Source organism: Lepidochelys kempii, chromosome 10, assembly GCF_965140285.1.
Source record: "Lepidochelys kempii isolate rLepKem1 chromosome 10, rLepKem1.hap1, whole genome shotgun sequence".
NCBI classification, from domain to species: domain Eukaryota; kingdom Metazoa; phylum Chordata; order Testudines; family Cheloniidae; genus Lepidochelys; species Lepidochelys kempii.
The window spans coordinates 65,385,959-65,406,616 of NC_136389.1; the positions used below are offsets into that span (position 1 = coordinate 65,385,959).

Consider the following 20,658-nt stretch of genomic DNA (forward strand, 5'->3'; position numbering starts at 1 on the left):
AAACATTACAGTAGAGAGACTATGCAGTGATGCATGTCTGTGATTGCACTTCTGTGATTGCTCTAATTTTTCTGTCACCTATTTAGGATCACCACATTACTCATGAGTGGCACAGTCAAAAGTGAGTTAAGTGGATCTTCACAGAACAGAAGTTTAAATAGAGAAAAGTCTATTTGAGAATTAGCATGGCCACATTATTTGGTGAGAAAACATATTTCCTACCAACACATTATAGTGAATGATGTTGTGACATTCTATATCTTGGGGGAGCGTCCTGGAACCCCCATATTCCTTGTTTTTATATAATCGTGATCTTACATAAAGCATGCTTTGTAAGGTATTGGTGAAAGATTATGACCTGCTGAAAGTAATTTCTCTATCCATATATGTATATCATTAATGCATATGAAGTTATGAGAATTGTGTTGTATGGCGGTCACTAAAACTTGCTGTAAGTTGGGGAATCAGCCAGACATTAGCTCCCCAGAGGCAACAGCAAGGAAAGAAGGCAACACCCATGTGGGGTATCAACCCATCATCCAGCAAGGGAGCTAAGTTGCAATGACTCACCTACATGAGGCCACACCAGGGGAATTGCTCAACCTTGCTTGGAGACTCAACAGTGCCCCCAGACATGCCTGGACTTGTGTTTTCCAAGCACATGGACTGAGGGTATAAACCAGACAGACAGGACACATACTGGGCCCTACTCCTGTCCCCACCTATGCTGCAAGCAACTAAGACACTGAGAAGACGACAGGACTCCCAACAGAGGAGACTGGCCCAGATTTCAAAGGTGAAATCTGTATACTAAGGAATGCAATATCCAGTGGGGTGAAAAAAACTGCTTAATCTAGTTGTTGCCCTGTCTAATACGGTTGAGTGTTTAGACTGCGTGATTATATTTTATTTCTTTTGGTAATGAACTCTGACTTTTTGCCTATCACTTAAAATCCTTTATAGTCAATAAATTTGTTTAACTGTTTATCTTTACCAGTGAGTTTGTATGAAGTGTGTGGCAAATCTCAGGTGTTACAAAGGCTGGTGTACAACCACTTTCCATTGCTGAAGTGATGAACCAATTAATAAATCTGCACTGCCCATCTTGAGCAGTGCAAAACTGTATATTTTTGAGGTACAGTGCTGGGAGGATTTGGCTCTGGTGCCTTTCTCTGTGTGTGTCATGAGTGGCTCTCGAAGCATTCATGCAATCTAGCTGGGTGTGTGGGGCTTCACATGCTGTTGTGCTGAGTGATCACAGCACCTGGAGGGGCTTGCTGCTGGTCACTAGCAAGGCATTATGAGAGATAGCCCAGGCTGGAAAGAGTTAAGGGGCACAGCGGTCCCACAGTCCCAGGCTGCAACCCGGGGGGATTCAGTCACAGATATTTCACGTTAGTTACCTGTAATTCATATAAAAAACTGAACTTTATAAGACACTCTAAAAATTCTCTGTTTGCTGAGCTTGATATGTAAAATGTCATCAGCCCATTTTTTTTCTTTAAACAAATTATCAAAACTGCAAGGTGGCACTCTACCTCAAAGCATCACCCTGGAAACCCCATATCCACCCCTCTCATATAATTATATTTCATACAAAGCATGCCATGTAAGATATCATATGAAAGGTCATGATATGCTGAACCCAACTGTTCTGTCAAAATATGTATACTGGTAGTGTTTATGAAGTTATGAGATTTTGAGGGATTGCTATTATTGAAATATGTTGTGAGTAGAGCTGTCAAGCGATTTAAAAAATTAATCACGATTAATCGCACTGTTAAACAATAACAGAATACCATTTATTTAAATATTTGTGGATGTTTTCTGCATTTTCAAATATATTGATTTCAATTACAACACAGAATATAAAGTCTACAGTGCTCACTTTATATTTATTTTTTATTACAAATATTTGCACTGTAAAAATGACAAACAAAACAGTATTTTTCAATTTACCTAATACAAGTACTGTAGTGCAATCTTGTTATGATGAAAGATGAACTTACAAATGTAGAATTATGTACAAAAATATAACTGCATTCAAAAATAAAGCAAAGTCCATTCAGTCCTACTTCTTGTTCAGCCAGTCACTCGGACAAACAAGTTTGTTTAGATTTGCAGGAGATAATGCTGCCCACTTCTTGTTTACAATGTCATCTGAAAGTGAAAACAGGAGTTCTCATGGCACTATTGTACCTGGTGTCGCAAGATATTTACGTGCCAGACGAACTAAAGATTCACATGTCCCTTCATGCTTCAACTACCATGCCAGAGGACACGCATCCATGCTGACGACTGGTTCTGCTTGATAAGAATCCAAAGTAGTGCGGATCGACGTATGTTCATTTTCATCATCTGAGTCAGATGCCACCAGCAGAAGGTTGGTTTTCTTTTTCGGTGGTTCAGATTCTGGTAGTTTCCGCATTGGAGTGTTGCCCTTTTAAGACTTCTGAAAGCATTCTCCACACCTCATCCCTCTCAGATTTTGGAAGGCACTTCTGATTCTTAAACGTTGGGTTGAGTGCTGTAGCAATCTTTAGAAATCTCACATTAGTATCTTCTCTGCATTTTGTCAAATCTGCAGTGAAAATGTTCTTAAAATGAACAACATGTGCTGGGTCACCATCCGAGACCTATAACATGAAATATATGGCAGAATGCGGGTAAAACAGAGCAGGAGACATACAATTCTCCCCCAAGAAGTTCAATCACAAATTTAATTAATGCATTATTTTTTTAATGACCATCATCAGCATGGAAGCAAGTCCTCTGGAATGGCGGCTGAAGCATGAAGGGGTATATGAATTTTTCACATATCTGGCATGTAAACACCTTGCAACGCTGGCTACAAAAATGCCATGTGAATGAACGCCTGTTCTCACTTTCAGGTGACATTGTAAATAAGAAGCAGGCAGCATTATCTCCTGTAAATGTAAACAAACTTGTTTGTCTTAACGACTGGCTGAAGAAGAAGTAGGACTGAGTGGACTTGTCTGCTCTAAAGTTTTACATTGTTACATAACTGCATTCAAAAACAAAACAAACAAAAAAATCTACGTCTGTAAGTTGCACTTTCACGATAAAGAAGTTGCACTACAATACTTGTATGAGGTGAATTGAAAAATACTATTTTTTTTGTCATTTTTACAGTGCAAGTATTTGTAATAAAAATATAAGGTGAGCACTGTACACTTTGTATTCTGTGTTGTAACTGAAATCAATGTAGAAAACATCCAAAAATATTTAATAAATTTTAACTGGTATTCCACTGTTTAACAGTGCGATTAAAACTGTCATTAACTGCAAATAATTTTTTTGAGTTAATCGCATGAGTTAAATGAGTTAACTGCAATTTATCTACAGCCCTAGTTGTGAGTTTGGGAGTTGCCCACTCCTAGTTTTCCAGTGACAACAAAAGGAGCAGATCCACTAACAGGAGGGTGTTAAATGACTATTAATCAGCAGGGATAAGGGATTTACAATGCTGCAAGAGGGCTGCACAAGCATCACAAAATGGGGGATTGCTCAGCGCTGTCACTCAGCAAAACCCACCAGGACATGTCTGGGTTAGTGTTTTCTAGGCACATGGACTGAGGATATAAAATAGGGGACAGTGGCATCATGCTTTTACCTTTCTCCTCCCCCACCTATCCTGGAAGCAACAAGAATGCTGGGCATACAAAGACCGGTCCCTGTTTAAAGGGAAAGCCTGTGTATTAAGAACTGTAATATACCTGCAACATCCAGAGGGGTAAGAAAAACTGCTTGACCCAAATACTGCTTAGTCTAATAAGGTTTGAGATTTAGACTGTGTGCTTACCTTTTATTTTCTTCGGTAACTATCTCTGACCTTTTGTGCCTACTACTGATAATCATTTAAAATCTCTCTTTCTGCAGTTAATAAATCTGTTTTATATTTTACCTAAACAGTGTGTTTTGGTTGAAGTGCTTGGTCAATTTAAAGCAAGCTCATCAATGTTATTTAAAAAGGTGTCAATATACATAATAGCTGTATTTACACTCAAGCAATCTATCCCAGTAGCTTGGGATGGGTGCATAGGGAAAAGTGGGTCTAACTTTCAAAACTTCTTAATAATGAGGTTAATGTTAATCATGACCATATAAATTCCCTGTGGCAACTATAATGACTTCTTATGTGGAGATTATTAGAGAATTATTTTTTTTGTTTTAGCTTTCTTTCAAACGCGATTTTGGAGATAAAAAATAAGGAAAGGATAACAATTTAAAAACTGTGACTCAATGCAATATTAATGCAATTTAGCATTTCCTAAAATGATAGCTGCAACTCCTACCAATTTGAAGTTTATTTTAATCATCTGTTTCAATGCTTTGAATCCCCATTCTCCTTTTTCACCTTCAAGCTCCAAAACCTGAAATAGAAAAATAATTCTTCATCAAAATCCCAATGTTTATAAAGCTGACATGCAAGGGATAAAAAAAAAAAAAGAGCTAGTGTCTTTTTAAAAAATTAATGAAGGTATAAAAAGAGGCTTGAAAGTTTTTTCCTGCTTGTTTTCTACCTTAGAAAGGAACATCAATTCTGACAATCCCTGATGGTGTTAGGGGACTTGCCCCAGACCTCAGGCTGTTGTTAATTCACACACCTTAACTGATGGGGCAGGGTGATGGATTTTTATCAAAGACTTCATTACTCAAAAATGTTAGTCACTGAAGTTAAACAAAAACACAAGAAAGTAGAGCTTTGAAAAAAATCTGACTAAAAATCCCTTCCTCTCTCAATTGCACAACATTTCATTCTGACTTTGTGATGTAATCATTTCATTAGTTCTTCAGTCATCTTAGAGAGTCTTCCAGGTTAGACCAGAGATGAAGATTTAGTGTAACAAAAAAGGAGTATTTTCCCACCACCAATTAAAAAAAAGCCACCAACAAAACAAATCTCTTCAGAGGCTTTTTTTATGCACCATAAAGAAGCCCAACAGGCCTAATGTTTTTTCTTTTACTGATCATCTTTAAACACACCACTTTCTGGTGACAGTAAGCATATAATTCATGTGAATGATAACTCTTCTACAGGTATTCTGTCAGTTGGCATTTACAACCTGAAGCCTTTTACTCAGGATTGTAACCAATAGTAATGCATTATGTAAGAGTAAAGAAAATGGTTATTCAATTAAGAAAAAAGACAATTGGATATGGTCTCTACAGCTGACAAACAAGCTAACTGAATAAAAAAAATTAAAATTAACAGTTTTGCAAGGATTAATAGTTTTGCAAAAATTTTTAAAAAAATCAGTTGTGCCACTAAACAATGAACAATATATTTTCTCGGTATGGTATTTATAAGTGTGTAAACAGTCTGGGAGCCAAGAAGTCTGATGAAAACTTATTCCCATCTGCACTAATAAGTTACACTACTACAGAAAGTTTCTCTCAAAATTCCTGGAAACAACCTCATGTGGTAATATCAGTGGGAATTATTAATGCATCTTCACTATCAAATACACCAATAACTTGAATCCAAGTAAACAATTTCATAGTAGATCAAATGTAATTGTGGGTTATAGCATTAACATAAATAAAAAGGATAACTTAAAAACTAAAAACCTTCTGAAAACTGCTCAGTGCTGCTTTGGGATCATCCTCCTTTAATGCTTTGGAATTGTAGTACTGATTCTCCAGATCCACATTTGGCTCAGAGTTACTATCTTCAGAGTATTCCTACAATTTAGGAAAAAAAGGAAAAACAAAATGTTGTCACTGAAAACTGATATATGATGGTAAATCAATACACTTCCACCAAACTCAGATCGCTCAATACACTGAAATATAAAAACAATCTTGGTTGATATGAAACCTGTCATCTCACTAGAGCATCACTAGAATTCAGCCACCTTTGCGGAGGGATGGGGAGAAGGGAGAGGACGTGGTTAGAAACTCTGGCCAAGGCAAACTGCAATTCTTCTAAAAGATGCTATAAGATTCTTATTGTCCATGCACAAGATACTGCATGAGTTGCGGTCCAAGTAGAGAGCAGAATGATTCAGCAATGGAAGATACAAGAGATTTTTGCAAAGGGAACATTCACATCCTTTCTACACCATGAAAATTCACACTAACACATGGAGGAAAACATTAATCATGATGATGATGATCCCAGCTGTTTCTTTGCTGAGAAACAGGAAATAATTTAGAATGTGCAAGAGTTGCTGAAAGGAGGAAGTGAAGGAGTCTGGACACCGAACAATTTAATCTAAGGAATCACCCATAATGTGCACTGGCAGACACAGAATTTTCTATTTGCTTACTTTTTACATGCTATTCAGTTTTTACTGATGACAATATGCTAATCAGTTTTACCTTCAGCTTCTTATGCACTAGCACGTTTGTGACAAAATCAAACAAAAAACTGATTTAAAAATATTATGCAAACATTTAATTTATTTTAAAATTGGAATCCAACCTCTCCCAACACAGAACTTAAATGCTGAGGATAAACTGCTTGACACTGTCTATTTAAACCCTAATGACATTCACCAGTACATTACAGTGAGATGAACAATACTTTTTTTAATCCATTTTTTTTATTTGCAAAATGTTGGACTTCTCATCCCTCACTGTAACTGCCTCAATTCCCTTCCCCCATGTTAATTATTTTGTTCGCTACCATGTTATCAGTGTTAATGAAGTCCTTCAAAAGAAAGGGGAGGGAAACAAGGGAAAAAAAACAGGCAAAAGACAGAAGCTTAATGTCTATATTCAGCTCTCTCTTTCCTAGAAATTCAAACTCTTTCAATGTATGCCTTTTTTTAAAAAAAAAAAAACAGACTTCAGAACACTTACAATTAAGTTTTTAAATAAGGAAAGCAGCCATAGGTAAATTACCAAAACTTACAGCCAGCCCAACTGTTTTTAAATGTTTATATATAGCACCAAATAAATCCTAAATCTTCTTACATTCCAGTTCATTTCTAATTAAAATAATTTTTTCTCGTAATGGAGCCATTGAAATGGATCACAGGGAAGTGTTCTATGTTACCACAGCTAGGTGTGTTTTTCTTCTCAGTCAGTGAATTTTATTGCTTTCTGAGTACTACTAGTTTGACTGCACTGAAAAATGAACTGCTCTATTTCTAGATCAAATATAAGGTGTTGCTCTCTATCCAGAAAGCCCTAAATGGCTGGACGCTCCTTCTTGAGGAACCGCCTCTCTCCTCATGCCATACAGCCACAGTGGAGGCACTTGACCTAGATCCCTCTCAAAGTAAAAGAGAAGAACCCCATGGCAGAGCATTCCCTGTGAGAGGCCCTCTGCGCCAGAACAAGCTCCACCTCCCTCAGTCTGTAGTAGTCCTGGTCTGCTGACCTTCATGGCACATTGCAGGATGCATCCATCTGAATGGGCTGCTGCTGAGGATTACATAAGGGAAGTCAATTGGGGGAGGATGTTTGTGTTTTAAAGGGAGATAAGTTCTGTTGGCAGTAACCTGCTGCTGAATTTTATTTTTGTAACTAACATTGGGGTGCCTAAAGCTCTGGACAGCCAATCCCTTTTGTTATTGTTAAAAATCTGAATAAATATATCCACAGAACAAGTACAGCATGAGTAGCAATGACAGGCTAGCATGCAGTGTGTTCCTCAACTGCGACATACAGGGAACAAACACCACTAGGAGTGGGGACATGTTGGTCTTAGGTATCAACTGTGACAGTGAATTTTGTGATGTAAACACACTGACCAGTTTAATCCAAGATGCTTCATTTTACTAGATGTAGACCAGCATAATTTCTAGTCCTTACAGACCTGGGTTGGATTTTAATAAGCAAACCAAACAGAAAGGCCCAGTGTCCCCTTACCTGTTCCTGAGGCATCCAGATCTATGATTTGCAATTCATATAGAAATAATATGGCAAATTAAAAAATTCTATTATTGATAAGGAGGGGAAAGATCAAGTAACTGATTACATATACTGAACAAACTCCTCTTCTGACATCAGTACATATTCTCTATTCTATCTAGGTTTTTATACAGCACTCATCACTATAATATCTGAGCAACTTCCAACAGTGCATTAAGCAACTTGACAAGTGTTGCTTGTTCCCAGAAGGAGAAATATCTTGTTTTGGTAGCGTTTTTAAATTATTATTTTTAATATAAATAAACCTGTTGTTGTGTTTGCGATAGAGAAGGCAAGATCAAAGAAATGTGCGTTACCCGTGGAGCAGAAAATGGTAAGGGCTGTGATGGTCCTTAGCTCTTGGGAGAGTTAATTCCATAGTCTCACTCTGCCCGCAGAGAAAGGTCTGTCTCCCACACAAACAAGCTTTACTTGAAGAAGGAGATGAGAAGGAACTTTTCACTCATCTAAAAGGTTGTGGGGGGGGGGGGTTTGGTGACAATACAAACATACAATTTTATGCCCAGAGGTGAATTCAAAATATTGCAATGTGAATTAACCTAGCTATATCCTGTGCAAGACACCTCTGAACAGAATGCTTTCCATGTCTCCTGTTGTCATCTATGAGAAGGGATGTTTCAGAGTAACAGCCGTGTTAGTCTGTATTCACAAAAAGAAAAGGAGTACTTGTGGCACCTTAGAGACTAACCAATTTATTTGAGCATGAGCTTTCGTGAGCTACAGCTCACTTCATCGGATGCATACCGTGGAAACTGCAGCAGACTTTATATACACACAGAGAATATGAAACAATACCTCCTCCCACCCCACTGTCCTGCTGGAGAGTGGTCACTTTGGATGAGCTATTACCAGCAGGATAGTGAGTTTGTGTGTGTGGTTTTTGGGAGCGGGGTGAGGGGGTGAGAGAACCTGGATTTGTGCAGGAAATGGCCCAATTTGATTATCATGCACATTGTGTAGAGAGTTGTCACTTTGGATGGGCTATCACCAGCAGGAGAGTGAATTTGTGTGGGTGGGTGGAGGGTGAGAAAACCTGGATTTGTGCTGGAAATGGCCCAACTTGATGATCACTTTAGATAAGCTATTACCTGCAGGACAGTGGGGTGGGAGGAGGTATTGTTTCATATTCTCTGTGTATATATAAAGTCTGCTGCAGTTTCCACGGTATGCATCCGATGAAGTGAGCTGTAGCTCACGAAAGCTCATGCTCAAATAAATTGGTTAGTCTCTAAGGTGCCACAAGTACTCCTTTTCTTTTTATGAGAAGGGAGTAAGTCAGATCCATTAAAAACCCATAAGATTCACCTATGGCTTGTATGTGAAATAATTCCAAGCAATAAGCATCTCATCATACCCAGGTCTAATGAGATTATGCAGACACATAAATGGTCACATAATTGTGTTTTTTTAAAATTTCAGTAACTGCTAGATAAACTAAAATTTAATTTTAAAATAAAGTCTTCAGCCCTCATAACTGTGAAGAAAACCTTAAAAATGTGATGCAAATGTTAACTGAGGCCAGAATATCTGCCTGAGTTTTTAGACAACTGGAAACAAAAGCGCAGACATGCAAATAACTAATCTCAATTTAAATGCCAACATTAACAATTTCAATGCTGATCAATTAAGCACAATCATCATAATTTGTTAATTTTGGTTGTACTGGCAAGAGTTGAGCTATGGTGTGTAGTGGAATGTTCAGCTGTCTCAAAAGTTGGTGGGGCATGAGAAATTCCAAATGGACCCAGAAATGTTTTCATTACTTATTATCATTACTGTTGGGGTATTTTTTATTATTATTATTATTTTCTTCTCTGGAGGCTGGACCTTGACTATATCTTTGATCAATAAATTTGGACCTTGACAAAAAATAGACTACCCCTGCCTAGACAGTGAACTCCGAGCCTACCTCCAAGGATACTGCTTGCAAGTCACCTAGAATGGAATCGACATGAGCAAGCACTCAAAGAAGAAAAGACAGTTACCTACCTTTCGTAACTGTTGTTCTTCGAGATGTGTTGCTCATGTCCATTGCATTCTAGGTGTGTGCGCGTACCCATATGCACAGTCATTGGAGGTTTTTGCCTTGGCAGTGGCCATAGGGTCGACTGTGGCTCCCCCTTGAGCGTCACACTCATGCTATGGTATATTAGGCGCCACTGACCCTATGCCCTCTCAGTTCCTTCTTGCCTTTCAGCTCTGACAGAGGAGTAAGGAAGGCGGATAACGGAATGGACATGAGCAACACATCTCGAAGAACAACAGTTACGAAAGGTTGTTAATATAGAACATAGCTGCTATATTGTCCGTCAGGACCTGGGCCACCGTGCTTTCTATATGAGGTAGGAAGGCTTCGCAGGTCAAGTGAACCACTCTGGGCTCCTTCACGATGTGTAGGGAGCAATGGAGACTCGACCAATGGCCTTGCATACTGAGATCACCCACTCCAGGTCCGAGGCATCAGAGATGGGGGTCACCGATGTGAATGGAGCCACGAAACGAACGCCCTCCAACACTGATGCAGGATGTAACCTGTACATATTACTTCAAGCACCAAGCGGTCCAAGGTCAGCCGAGACCAAGCCAACGGGAAGGGGCACAGGTGGTCGAGGAAAGAGTGAGTGGGTGGATCCTGGGAAGTGACTGGGGCACCGTCCTTGAGTGCACAATCAAAATGTCGCTTCTGGCCTCCCTAGGTCCTGGAAGGGCCAAACGGGAAGACGATGGGTGTCACTGCTTAGACCCCTTGTCTCTATCCTTTCTCATGTAGGTGCTCAGCTGGGTAGTCCCCCAGGACCTAGACTGGGGAGGCAGAGGATGGAACGGCTTCCTGCCCTGCTGAGGGGTATGAAGCCCAAGAAGTGGAGGGTGGCACGGGAGTCTTTAAGGCTGTGGAGCCTTGAGTCCTTGAGCTCAGAGAATATCCCCACCGCGTCAAACGGGAGGTTCTGAATTGTGGTCTGCATCTTCTAGGATAACCCAGAGGACTGCAGCCGGGAGCTGCTCTTCCTGGTCACTGCTGAGGCGACCACCCTGGCCACTGAGTCTGTAGCGTCTCAGGCCATCTGGAGGGCCCCTCTTACCACCGCTACGCCTTTGTCCACCAAAGCGGCAAACTCCTGGGCTTGGTCCTCTGGGATGGCCTCCTTGAATTTGCTAAGGGAGTCCTACAGATTATAATTGTACCTGTCTAACAGGGGCTGGTGGTTAGACACCCGATACTGCAGGCTGGTCGTCGAATTAACTTTTCTGCCAAACAAATCCAGTCTCTTGAAATCTTTGTTTTTCGACGTGCCACTGACTTGGCGCTGCCTGCCCTTTCATTAACAGCAGACACGACCAATGACGCTGCTGGAGAGCGTGTGTACAAATATTTGAACCCTTTTTCAGGGACATAAAACTTCTTTTCTGCCTTCTTAGAAGTAGGTGGAATGGAAGAGAGAGTCTGCCACAGCGATTTAGCAACCTTAAGGACCCCTGGATGGATGGACGGACAGCGTGACCCGGGCTGGGGCAGAGGAGAACATAACATTAAAGAGGTCATCGAACTCCTCCGCAGACTCCTCAATTTTTAAGTTCAAATTGGTAGCTGCCCTTTTAAGGAGGGCCTGGTGCCCCTTGAAGTCATTGGGGAGCACTGACCGTTTGGGAGGTACCCGCCACCACTTCATCCGGAGACGACGACAACTACACTGTCGGGGAAGCTGTCCCCTTCCTTCTCCGGGGATGGCTCCGTAGGTGTTGGAGCCTGCTGCATTGTCCCCATGTTGCATTTGGTGCTGGTAGTGCCAGAGGCGGTCAGGGAAGACTGGTGGGAATATGGGACCAGCATTACGAGCACGCCCCATGGGTTTCAGTATGGCCATTGAGCGGGCCACTGTCCCTGCTGCCACGCCACTACTGCAGATGCCACACTGGCCTCGCAGGTCGGCAGCAAGTCACTTCTCCTTGGCAAGGGGCTGAGTTCCCAATCCGACTCAGACTGTTGCCCTTCTGGCGACCAGGTTGGGGCCACTGAGGTCTGAGTCTGCTGACTGACCCTGGGGAGCAATCGGTGACATGAGGGCAAGGATCAGTGCCTGCCTGACGAGTGGTACCAAGGAGGTGGAGACCGGTGCCGTGATGGGGAGCGATCCCACCCCGGTGGGGACTGATGTCTGGAAGACAGTCTAGACAAAGGTGACCTATGCTGCAGCGATGTTTGGCGGGAAGCTTGCTGGTACCGGGGTTATGGGGACTGGTGCCTCGACTCTGATGTCCCATTCCTCATAGGGAGAGCGCGTGGCATTGGAGACCTGGGTCTTCTGATCAGAGACTGAGGGTACGGTGCCGGGGTCCTAGGCCCAGAGATTGGGATCTACACCTGTAGTCCAGGAACCGAGGGTGCTCCACTGTCTTATGGGGCAGTCCCATGACCGACTTGTCCTTAAGTGTTGAGGTCTTAGCGAGTCTGGAGCCTGGTACAGAGACTGCGGTGCCAGTCGGCTTCTTTGTTCCTTAGCCACTGGAGCCGCTTTGGACAATGAGGACCCTGGGAGAAGCCAGGGTCAGGGGTGGATCCCTGACTGGGCTGGGAGGGTCTGACCACAGCGGTATCCCCAGGAAGCCCCGAGGCAGGCACATGGCCTGACATAGGTCCTTTGCCTGAAGCCCCTTTCCCCCCTGGTGCCGGGGGGTTTCTTCTTCTTTTGCCACTTCTTAGGCACCAGTGAAGAGGAACGGTGCAGGGCAGAGCCCGGTGACATCGGCGTGCTCCACACAGATGCCGAGGTGTTCGGCGTGGGGTCCGAGCAGGAGGGCTCCGACACAGGACGAAGCACAGCCTCTATCAGGAGGGCACTCAAATGGATATCCCACTCCTGGGTTCTAGGGTGAAATTTTTTCTAGATGCTGCACTTGACCTTTCTATGGGACTCCCCCAAGCACTTCACACAGCTGTTGTGGAGGTCACTAATAGGCATCGGCCTGCTGCATGATGAGCATGGTTTGAAGCCGGGAGAATGGAGCATACCCCAACTCCAGGGTGAAGTCCCAGCCGGGACTCTAACTACCACACTAACCTAACAGAAAAGGAGTACTTGTGGCACCTTAGAGACTAACCAATTTATTTGAGCATAAGCTTTCGTGAGCTACAGCTCACTTCATCCACAGTATGCATCCGATGAAGTGAGCTGTAGCTCACGAAAGCTTATGCTCAAATAAATTGGTTAGTCTCTAAGGTGCCACAAGTACTCCTTTTTTTTTTGCAGAATTAAAACTGTGTATGCAGCCTTAATCCAGACCCTTTAAGTGTATGCATTTAGATAGTCTTTAATCACAGGATCACATACTATTTTCTCCAGAAGATCCCTGGGTCAGTCAATGCATAGGACTGATAGTGTTCAAGAAATGAATCAAGGTTTTATATTGAAAGTGGCAGGGGATTGGGGGGGGGGGGGGAGGGGAGGAAGGATTGTCTCCTGTTTAGGACAGTTCAATGCCATCTTGGGGAAATGGACTCTATCCCAGACTGTGCCACAGAGTTAGCATGTGATGCTAGGCAGATCACTTAAAACAACTTTTCACAGGTGGCCACTAACTCTGTATTCCTCATTTTCTGAGTGCCCAATATGAGGGACCTGTGGCCTGATTTGCACAAGTGCTCACCAAATCACAACTGCTAATGAAGTTGATGGGAGTTCTATTCTGAACATATAAAATGTAAATACTCTGAGAAAATAAATCAGACGCTAGCCCTGACTGGTAGATGAACTCCAGCTGACGGGCACTCAAATTGGGTACCCAAAATCAAACAATTTCTCAATGCCTTAATTCCTCATCTGTAAAAGAGGGATACCACCATTTTACCTCACCGGGATGTTGTGAAGATAAATCCCTTAAAGTTCACAAAGCATTAAGATACTATAGTAATGAGTGCCATAAAAAGCCCATGTGGAAATTAATAATTCTGTATTCTGAGCAGGGTGTGCAGTAAATAAGGCGTAACGAAGGAGGATAAAATAAAATCTTGGATACCCATTCAGTGAGGACTGTCCAGCCTGTGCCCTGAATGAGGCAGTTTTCTTTGAAAATAATAGTATGTGATCATGTAATTAAAACTATTATAGTGCATATGCACAAGGGGGCCAAATTAAGGTCACAAGAGTCATCTTAATTCTGGCACTTCCTAATTTAGGAGTGCATGACTTTACAACTACTTTTAATGTAGGGTTTTGGGTTTTTTTTAAATGAAATACATATGTTTAAAATCATGGCAATAATGAAGACTAAAGACTGAGACATTTAAAATGTCAATTGTTTTCTATAAAAAGAGACAAATCCATTCAACCATTTGCCAATGCAAAGTAGGCAACTCTCCCTGACTACTGGGACATTTACCCATCAGTTTCAGTAGAATTTAAGCACTCATTTTCAAACAAAACATAGCTCTTATGTTTACAAAGACAGCACAGCACTGATTCACACCCATGAAACTGCCTTTCTGAATCTATATAAAGACAGCCTGACACAAAAAGAATGTGACTGCTTATCTCCAAATCTTGGCCACAGCGCACAGCCTGTGGAAAAGGAATCCCCCTAAGGTCAAGGGACACCTCTCTCATACCTGGGCCAACCCTTGACCATGTGGACTTGTGGCTTCCTCAGATGGGTGTAAAAAGGTGGCAGATCTGTGTATTGTCAGTCTCATTGGCCCTTCCTTGAAATTCCAGATGTACACCAGCATATAGAGAACCTCTACAGGACTTTGCTCTGAGGCATAAGGCTGTATGTTGTCCGAACAGGCCACTGGAATCCTTGCAGGAGAAGTGTACTACTCCAGTGTTTGAATTCACATTGAACCACATTAGGTACTCCTGAACTAAGCCTGGTCCTTGGAAACCAAATGTGTGACACACTTGCAAAATGCAGCAAGAAAATGAAGAAACTATTTCTTAATATACCTATCCTTAACATTTATGCACTTTCATATTGCAGGACACAACGTTTTCTATAGCGCTATTCTATAAGTCTGGGTAATTTTATAGTATGGGCTGAATAGGAAAGGACAATGGGTTAAGTAGACTGTGGGTGTATTAGCTGATTGTAAATAATCCTTTCCAAGTGGAATTTTTTCCCCATCACCTCAATACCAATCCTCTCCTTCACCTGGGAAGTAAAATACCAGACAACAGAATGCAGATCCAGAGCTTATTTTAAAAGATTCCTATAAGACATTTACAGATGAACAGCACTGACTCACCCAGGATGAGCAAGTCTATTCCCAATGGGCAGTCAGAGTCAAGACTGAAGCAAAGTTAAATAGAATGTAACTCTAAAGACCATTTGCTAAACCTTAGTCATCTTAAAATCCAAGTCTACACGAAGGCTGTTATAAAGCTGAATCACATCATATAAGTGAAATTAGCCAAGATCATAACAGCCTATAGCAGTGCAATGTAGTATAACAAAATCAAAAGGGACACTGTCAACTTAAAAATATATATACATTTAAGTATTACATAGAAATTAATATTTTAATAACTAGGCTTATTATACGTGGAAATGGAGAAAAAATCAATTTGTCAATTTTGTGCATTTACAGCATCTTGTTTCACTACACAAAACACTGAAAATGGTTTTTGTTTTATCATCACAATTAGCAGGGAGACTCAGTAGTATGAGTTTGTGTGTGTATGTATATTATATATATATACACACACACACACGAAGCTACTTTAAAACGCAGTTTTTGAAAGATCAGATTTTAAGATGGTTTTCTTTAAAAAAAAAAAATCCCCATGAATTTGTTTTAAAAGTTCTAAATTATTTCATTGCAAGGGTTAGTATAGCCTCACTTTTAACAATATCATATTTTTGTTTCCCCTTTCTTTTGGGGGGAGGGTGGCAGTCCTTCCTTTAAACATTTTGCCCAAAACTCAAAAATTTTAATGTTTCCATTAGGTTTAATGAAAAATAAGTTTTATTTCAAGACACAGTTTAAACACATACATGGCAAGAAAGACTGCCTTACTAGATCAGTGGTAAAAGGGTTCAATTAGTGAATTGAGAACACGAAACAGATTTCTGACAACAGTACGAGAGAGAGAATCTCTCTCTCAAAATGAACGTTTTTGCAAAATCCAGGGAAGTCTTGCATATGATAAGATGCATACAGCAAAAAACTGCATTGGGTATGAAGGGCACTTGACATACAGTGCAGTTAGAGTTATTTGATACAATCTGACGCAAGTACAATGATGGTGTATCGTATGGAGTGAATGAGAATTTAATTCAGAATGCTACTCCTCAAACAAACGTCTAATACCAAGACCAATATTTTAAGGCCTAGACAACAATAAATAAAAAGAACAAAACGTTTTTAATCCATTAGGCTCCCTTACATGAATAACCATGAAGTCCTAGATATTTGGACAGCATCTGAAAACCTATATCCTAGACAGCAGAATGCACTTGTGTCCTGCTGTGAAGCATACTAACAAATTAATCATTTTTAACACACACGCTAAGATCACTTTCATAAAAGCATTTGAAATCTATTACCAACCTCCTGGGCTTCATGGGTGGATTTCTGGCAGAACATACCAATTAGATACTATATGTCTCTACTCAGGAACAAGCTGCTGTTGTGAAACTGAGTGTCAAGAAACAGGGTTCTAGGTCTTGTTGGATACCTGGAATACTCCAGGAAAAAGGCAGATAAATATGGAGTACTGAATCTGTTTCCTGATAAACTCTCCCTTTTCTTTAGTATTTTTGTCTCTCTCCAACATTCAAATAAAAAAATGTATCATACAAAATAAATCTTTAATGCAATATAGTCTAATTGCACAGCTAACAGATTTGGCTCCCAGCCTCCCAATTTTTAAAAGTGAATTTAGGGTTACAGATAATATCATCTGCCTATACCGTTCTCTATTTATAACAAAACCAAACAAGCCCCCACAGATGTGTGGTAAGTACTGCCAATACAAGTTTTACCACATGGCAACACCACAGTGCATGGAAAGATCACTCCCAGACAAGGATAAAATTCAGACTCCATGTCTATTCTAAACCAACTCCCAAAAAGGAGGGTAGTTGTGATTCTATCTGCCCCCCGACATGGGCAACTCTTTACTAGGAACTGGACTGAGACCACTGATTATTTTCAAACAAGGGACCAAACACCAACAAGGCAGACTTTGAGTTTACTTAAAATATAATGCTTTCCATAGTGACAAGTAACTATAGCCTTATTTACTAAGTCATAAAATGGAATAATACATGTTATAATCAAAGCTAGCACTTCCAAACAGATATAACTACATCTATCTGTGAATGTCATAAAACATTTATATACAGAAAGTTTTACCATTAAGACAATGAAAAACTAAGCAGAAATAGCAAGCTATGATTTTATAATATTACAAAATGGTAACCCCATATCTGTTTATCACAATAATTACCACAGTGATATTACCAGCCTGATAAAAAACTCAAAATGGGAAACTTGGAAGAAGCAGACACTTTGGAATATACATATTACAGTTCTAGGAAAGTACACGCCATTTGGATACTATCAGAGATAAGACATGATTCCCCAACTCTATATACCTGGTAGATCAAAATCTGTTAAGGAGGGTTCTATTTTTTACAAAGTCTGTTAAAACTCTTGGCACCTCAAATAAGTTACACTCACTTCACTTTACTTCTTTGGCCTAGTAAACACTGATTTCGCCACTAACTCAGGCCAGGTCTACACTATAAACTTACATCAGTATAACTACATTGCTCAGGGGTATGAATATCCACAGCTCTGAGCAACACAGTTAGCACTGTCTACAGCGGGGGTTAGGTCAGTGTATGCCGACAGGAGGGCTTCTCCCACCAAAACAACTACCACCTCTCACGGGAGGTGGATTAACTACACCAATGGAAGAAGCTCTCCTGTCAGCATAGTAGTATCTTCACTGAAGAGCTACAGTGTTTTAGCCCTCAGGCTGACTGCTGTTGAGTCTCTCTCCCTTTTTAACCGTCCAAAATACTCCATAGTTCAGAGTTGCCCTTTTACTTCTAGTGCTTTGTTTGTCTGAACCTCTTGTCCTACTTCCACTCTTCAAGACCTCCTTCTATACTAGTCTTGAATTTGAGCTTGGGAACCATTGGCCTCATCCTCCTCTTACACCAGTTTAATTTCAACAGTTTCTCCTGTTTTACACCAACATGCTGGGAGAACCAAGTCCCAGGTTTAGAGAAAGTACATTTAACTAATTTCTAACATAGCCTACATCTATACAGTAGCTAGCAAAACTAGAACACATTTGAAAACATTGTTCTTGCATTCCATGACCCCATCCATGCTGATCAGCCCACGCATGCAAGAAATTAATTTAACTGGAATAACGTTGATACTTGATTAAAACTCTGTCCTTCCACCCGTAAGCCAAAATTGCATCTAAAAACCTTGTCACTCTAATTCAATACTAATGTGTCCTGTGATGCATTATATTCTAAAAAAGAGAACTTGTACTAACACAAACACACACGATAGTTAAAACAATATCTAGTTTCAGTGTGTTTTACGTGGTCTTGGCAGAATTTCATAATTTTGATAAATAATATCAATGTTCATTTTTAAGCTTTTAAAAGATTTTTATTGACTCAATTTCCCTTATAATTTTGTGAAAATTTATGGGCGACGTTAGACATTTAATGACAGTAGACACAGATTCAAAAAAGTAAACCTTTGTAAACTGTTAAAACACTGTCAACATCATGTCAAAATGCATAAAGTAAATATCCTTAAATCAACAAATCATACCTGTTTTTACTATTCATTCATTAGTCCATTTATAACAAGCCTAATACAGAAGTTTAAATCACTGGATTTTTACTCTAATAAGTTCTCAAGCAGCATTTTTCTTATTTTGCCTATCTGTAAATTTCAATTATTACTGACAGGAATATTTTGTCAGTTTGTGCGCACATGGCGACCTCAACATTTATCAATAAAAACTGAATCCTTCCAAGCCTTGATTTAAAGGAAAGGTCTGAGAAAGGGTGTTCAGTGACTGATGTTGAAAATGTTCTTTTGAAAGTAAATTTTGTGAATATTTGTAATCAGTCATGGGAATAAGAATTCAGAGAACTTCTTCCTGTGACTAACCAGGAAGCATACGGAAGCAAGAAACAGCAGTTATTTCTCCTAGCACATTGGCAGCCAATAAAGCATAAAATTCAGACTTAACATAAGGTAAAATTCAACTGCAGCCAGTGGAGTTGCACTGACTTATACCAGGCCTACATTTGGGACGCTGCACTTCAATATGACTTTCCAACTTTTTTAAAACTCTCAAAAAAACACAACTTGTATATCTTTTGACACACATACAGAATGATTTAGTATTTTATTCTTTAATATGGACAAAATATTTCAAATTAGAATCTGTTCTGATAAACGTTTGTGAAAAATGGCTGCCAACTGATGAAGAAACAAACTGACCCATAGTATCTTTTTGAATATTCTGATAAGAACAATTTCCATTTTATAATGTACATAATTAAACTCAATTTCATTTAAAAACACGTCTCTAAAATAATTTGTGTTCATATTTAGGAGGTAAGTGAAAGGCTAAAAGTCAATGTGTACATGTCAACCGCTCTATCTCAATTAAAAATATATGCATAAGACTGGACTGGAGAAATTTTTCTAAATTTTAGATGTCAATCATGCACATATCCCAGATCACACAGAAAACCATTAAATTTTAAGAACTTGCTCTAAATACTAATGAATACTACAAGACTTATTACATAGAAATTCTTCTCATAAATGAGATTTTAGGGGTTTATTTATAAAATTAAACAGTACATGAAATGCAGTTCTAGTTTACACTAAGTGAAATACACATCCCAGAAAAACCTTTGGAATACAGAATACTCAACTCTTTAAAAAAAAAAGAAGCTCAGTGTTATCATTCTACTGAGAATTTAAAAAAGCAAAGCCACAGAAAACATTGAATTAAGACTGATTAGACAACACAGCGAATGTATTTTTTGTCCAAACATTATTTCTCAATACAACTGAGTCTCCCCTCTTAGAAATGTTTTTATTCCTCACATTTGCTTTTAACAATTTCAAAAATATCACTATGAAGCCAGATAACCCTACTAAACACAAATTCCCTCAGACAAATCAGTTTCTATTTTTCAATTAAAATATGTTATTGTCCATCTGAGAACATAAGGACAAAACAGAACCAAAACAAACACTGCCACCAAAACCACACAAATGACAAAAGCAAATCCCAGTTCTACCTCGATAGCAAGGAAGTTAAAAATAAATACATTAATGGTATATTGCAGCTGAAGTGATATGTGTAGCAGGCAGATCTGTCTCCCAGCTTCTCCTGCTATCCCCCCCCACCCCCCCGCGCCTTAGTCGGATCCTAGAACATGATTACAAACCTCCCCCCCAACCCAGAGTTAACGTATCCCTTTACTTCGCGTGAACCAATTTGCTGGGCTACAGTGAGAGAATTACAACCCCCCTAACCCTGACCCCCTGGCTGAACTGAACAGGGGCCCAGACTTGTTGGGCCTGAAGGGGCAATTCTGGGGCCTAACTAAGTTCCTAGGGCTCAAGTGGCCTGTTTCTCAGAGGGGCAGAAAGCATAAACACTGGTGAGGCCTGGTCCAAAATCAGCGCCAGCCCACCCCCCAAGCCATTTTCTGCCTCCCCTGGCCCCCCGAGGGAATGGGGAGCCAAACTCG

At 40.2% G+C, this 20,658-nt stretch overlaps 1 protein-coding gene across 2 annotated transcripts in view; it reads right to left on the minus strand.

The window, feature by feature from the left end:
• The window catches only part of COPS2 (COP9 signalosome subunit 2), a 34,499-nt gene that overhangs the window by 13,576 nt on the left and 265 nt on the right, over positions 1-20,658 (minus strand). For both annotated transcript variants that reach the window (XM_073303959.2, XM_073303958.2), the window contains exons 2-3: positions 5,593-5,706; positions 4,317-4,394 (exon numbers count right to left, since the gene is read on the minus strand). In XM_073303959.2, the coding sequence (XP_073160060.1) occupies positions 4,317-4,394; positions 5,593-5,706 (192 nt within the window). The remainder of the gene's footprint in view (positions 1-4,316; positions 4,395-5,592; positions 5,707-20,658) is intronic.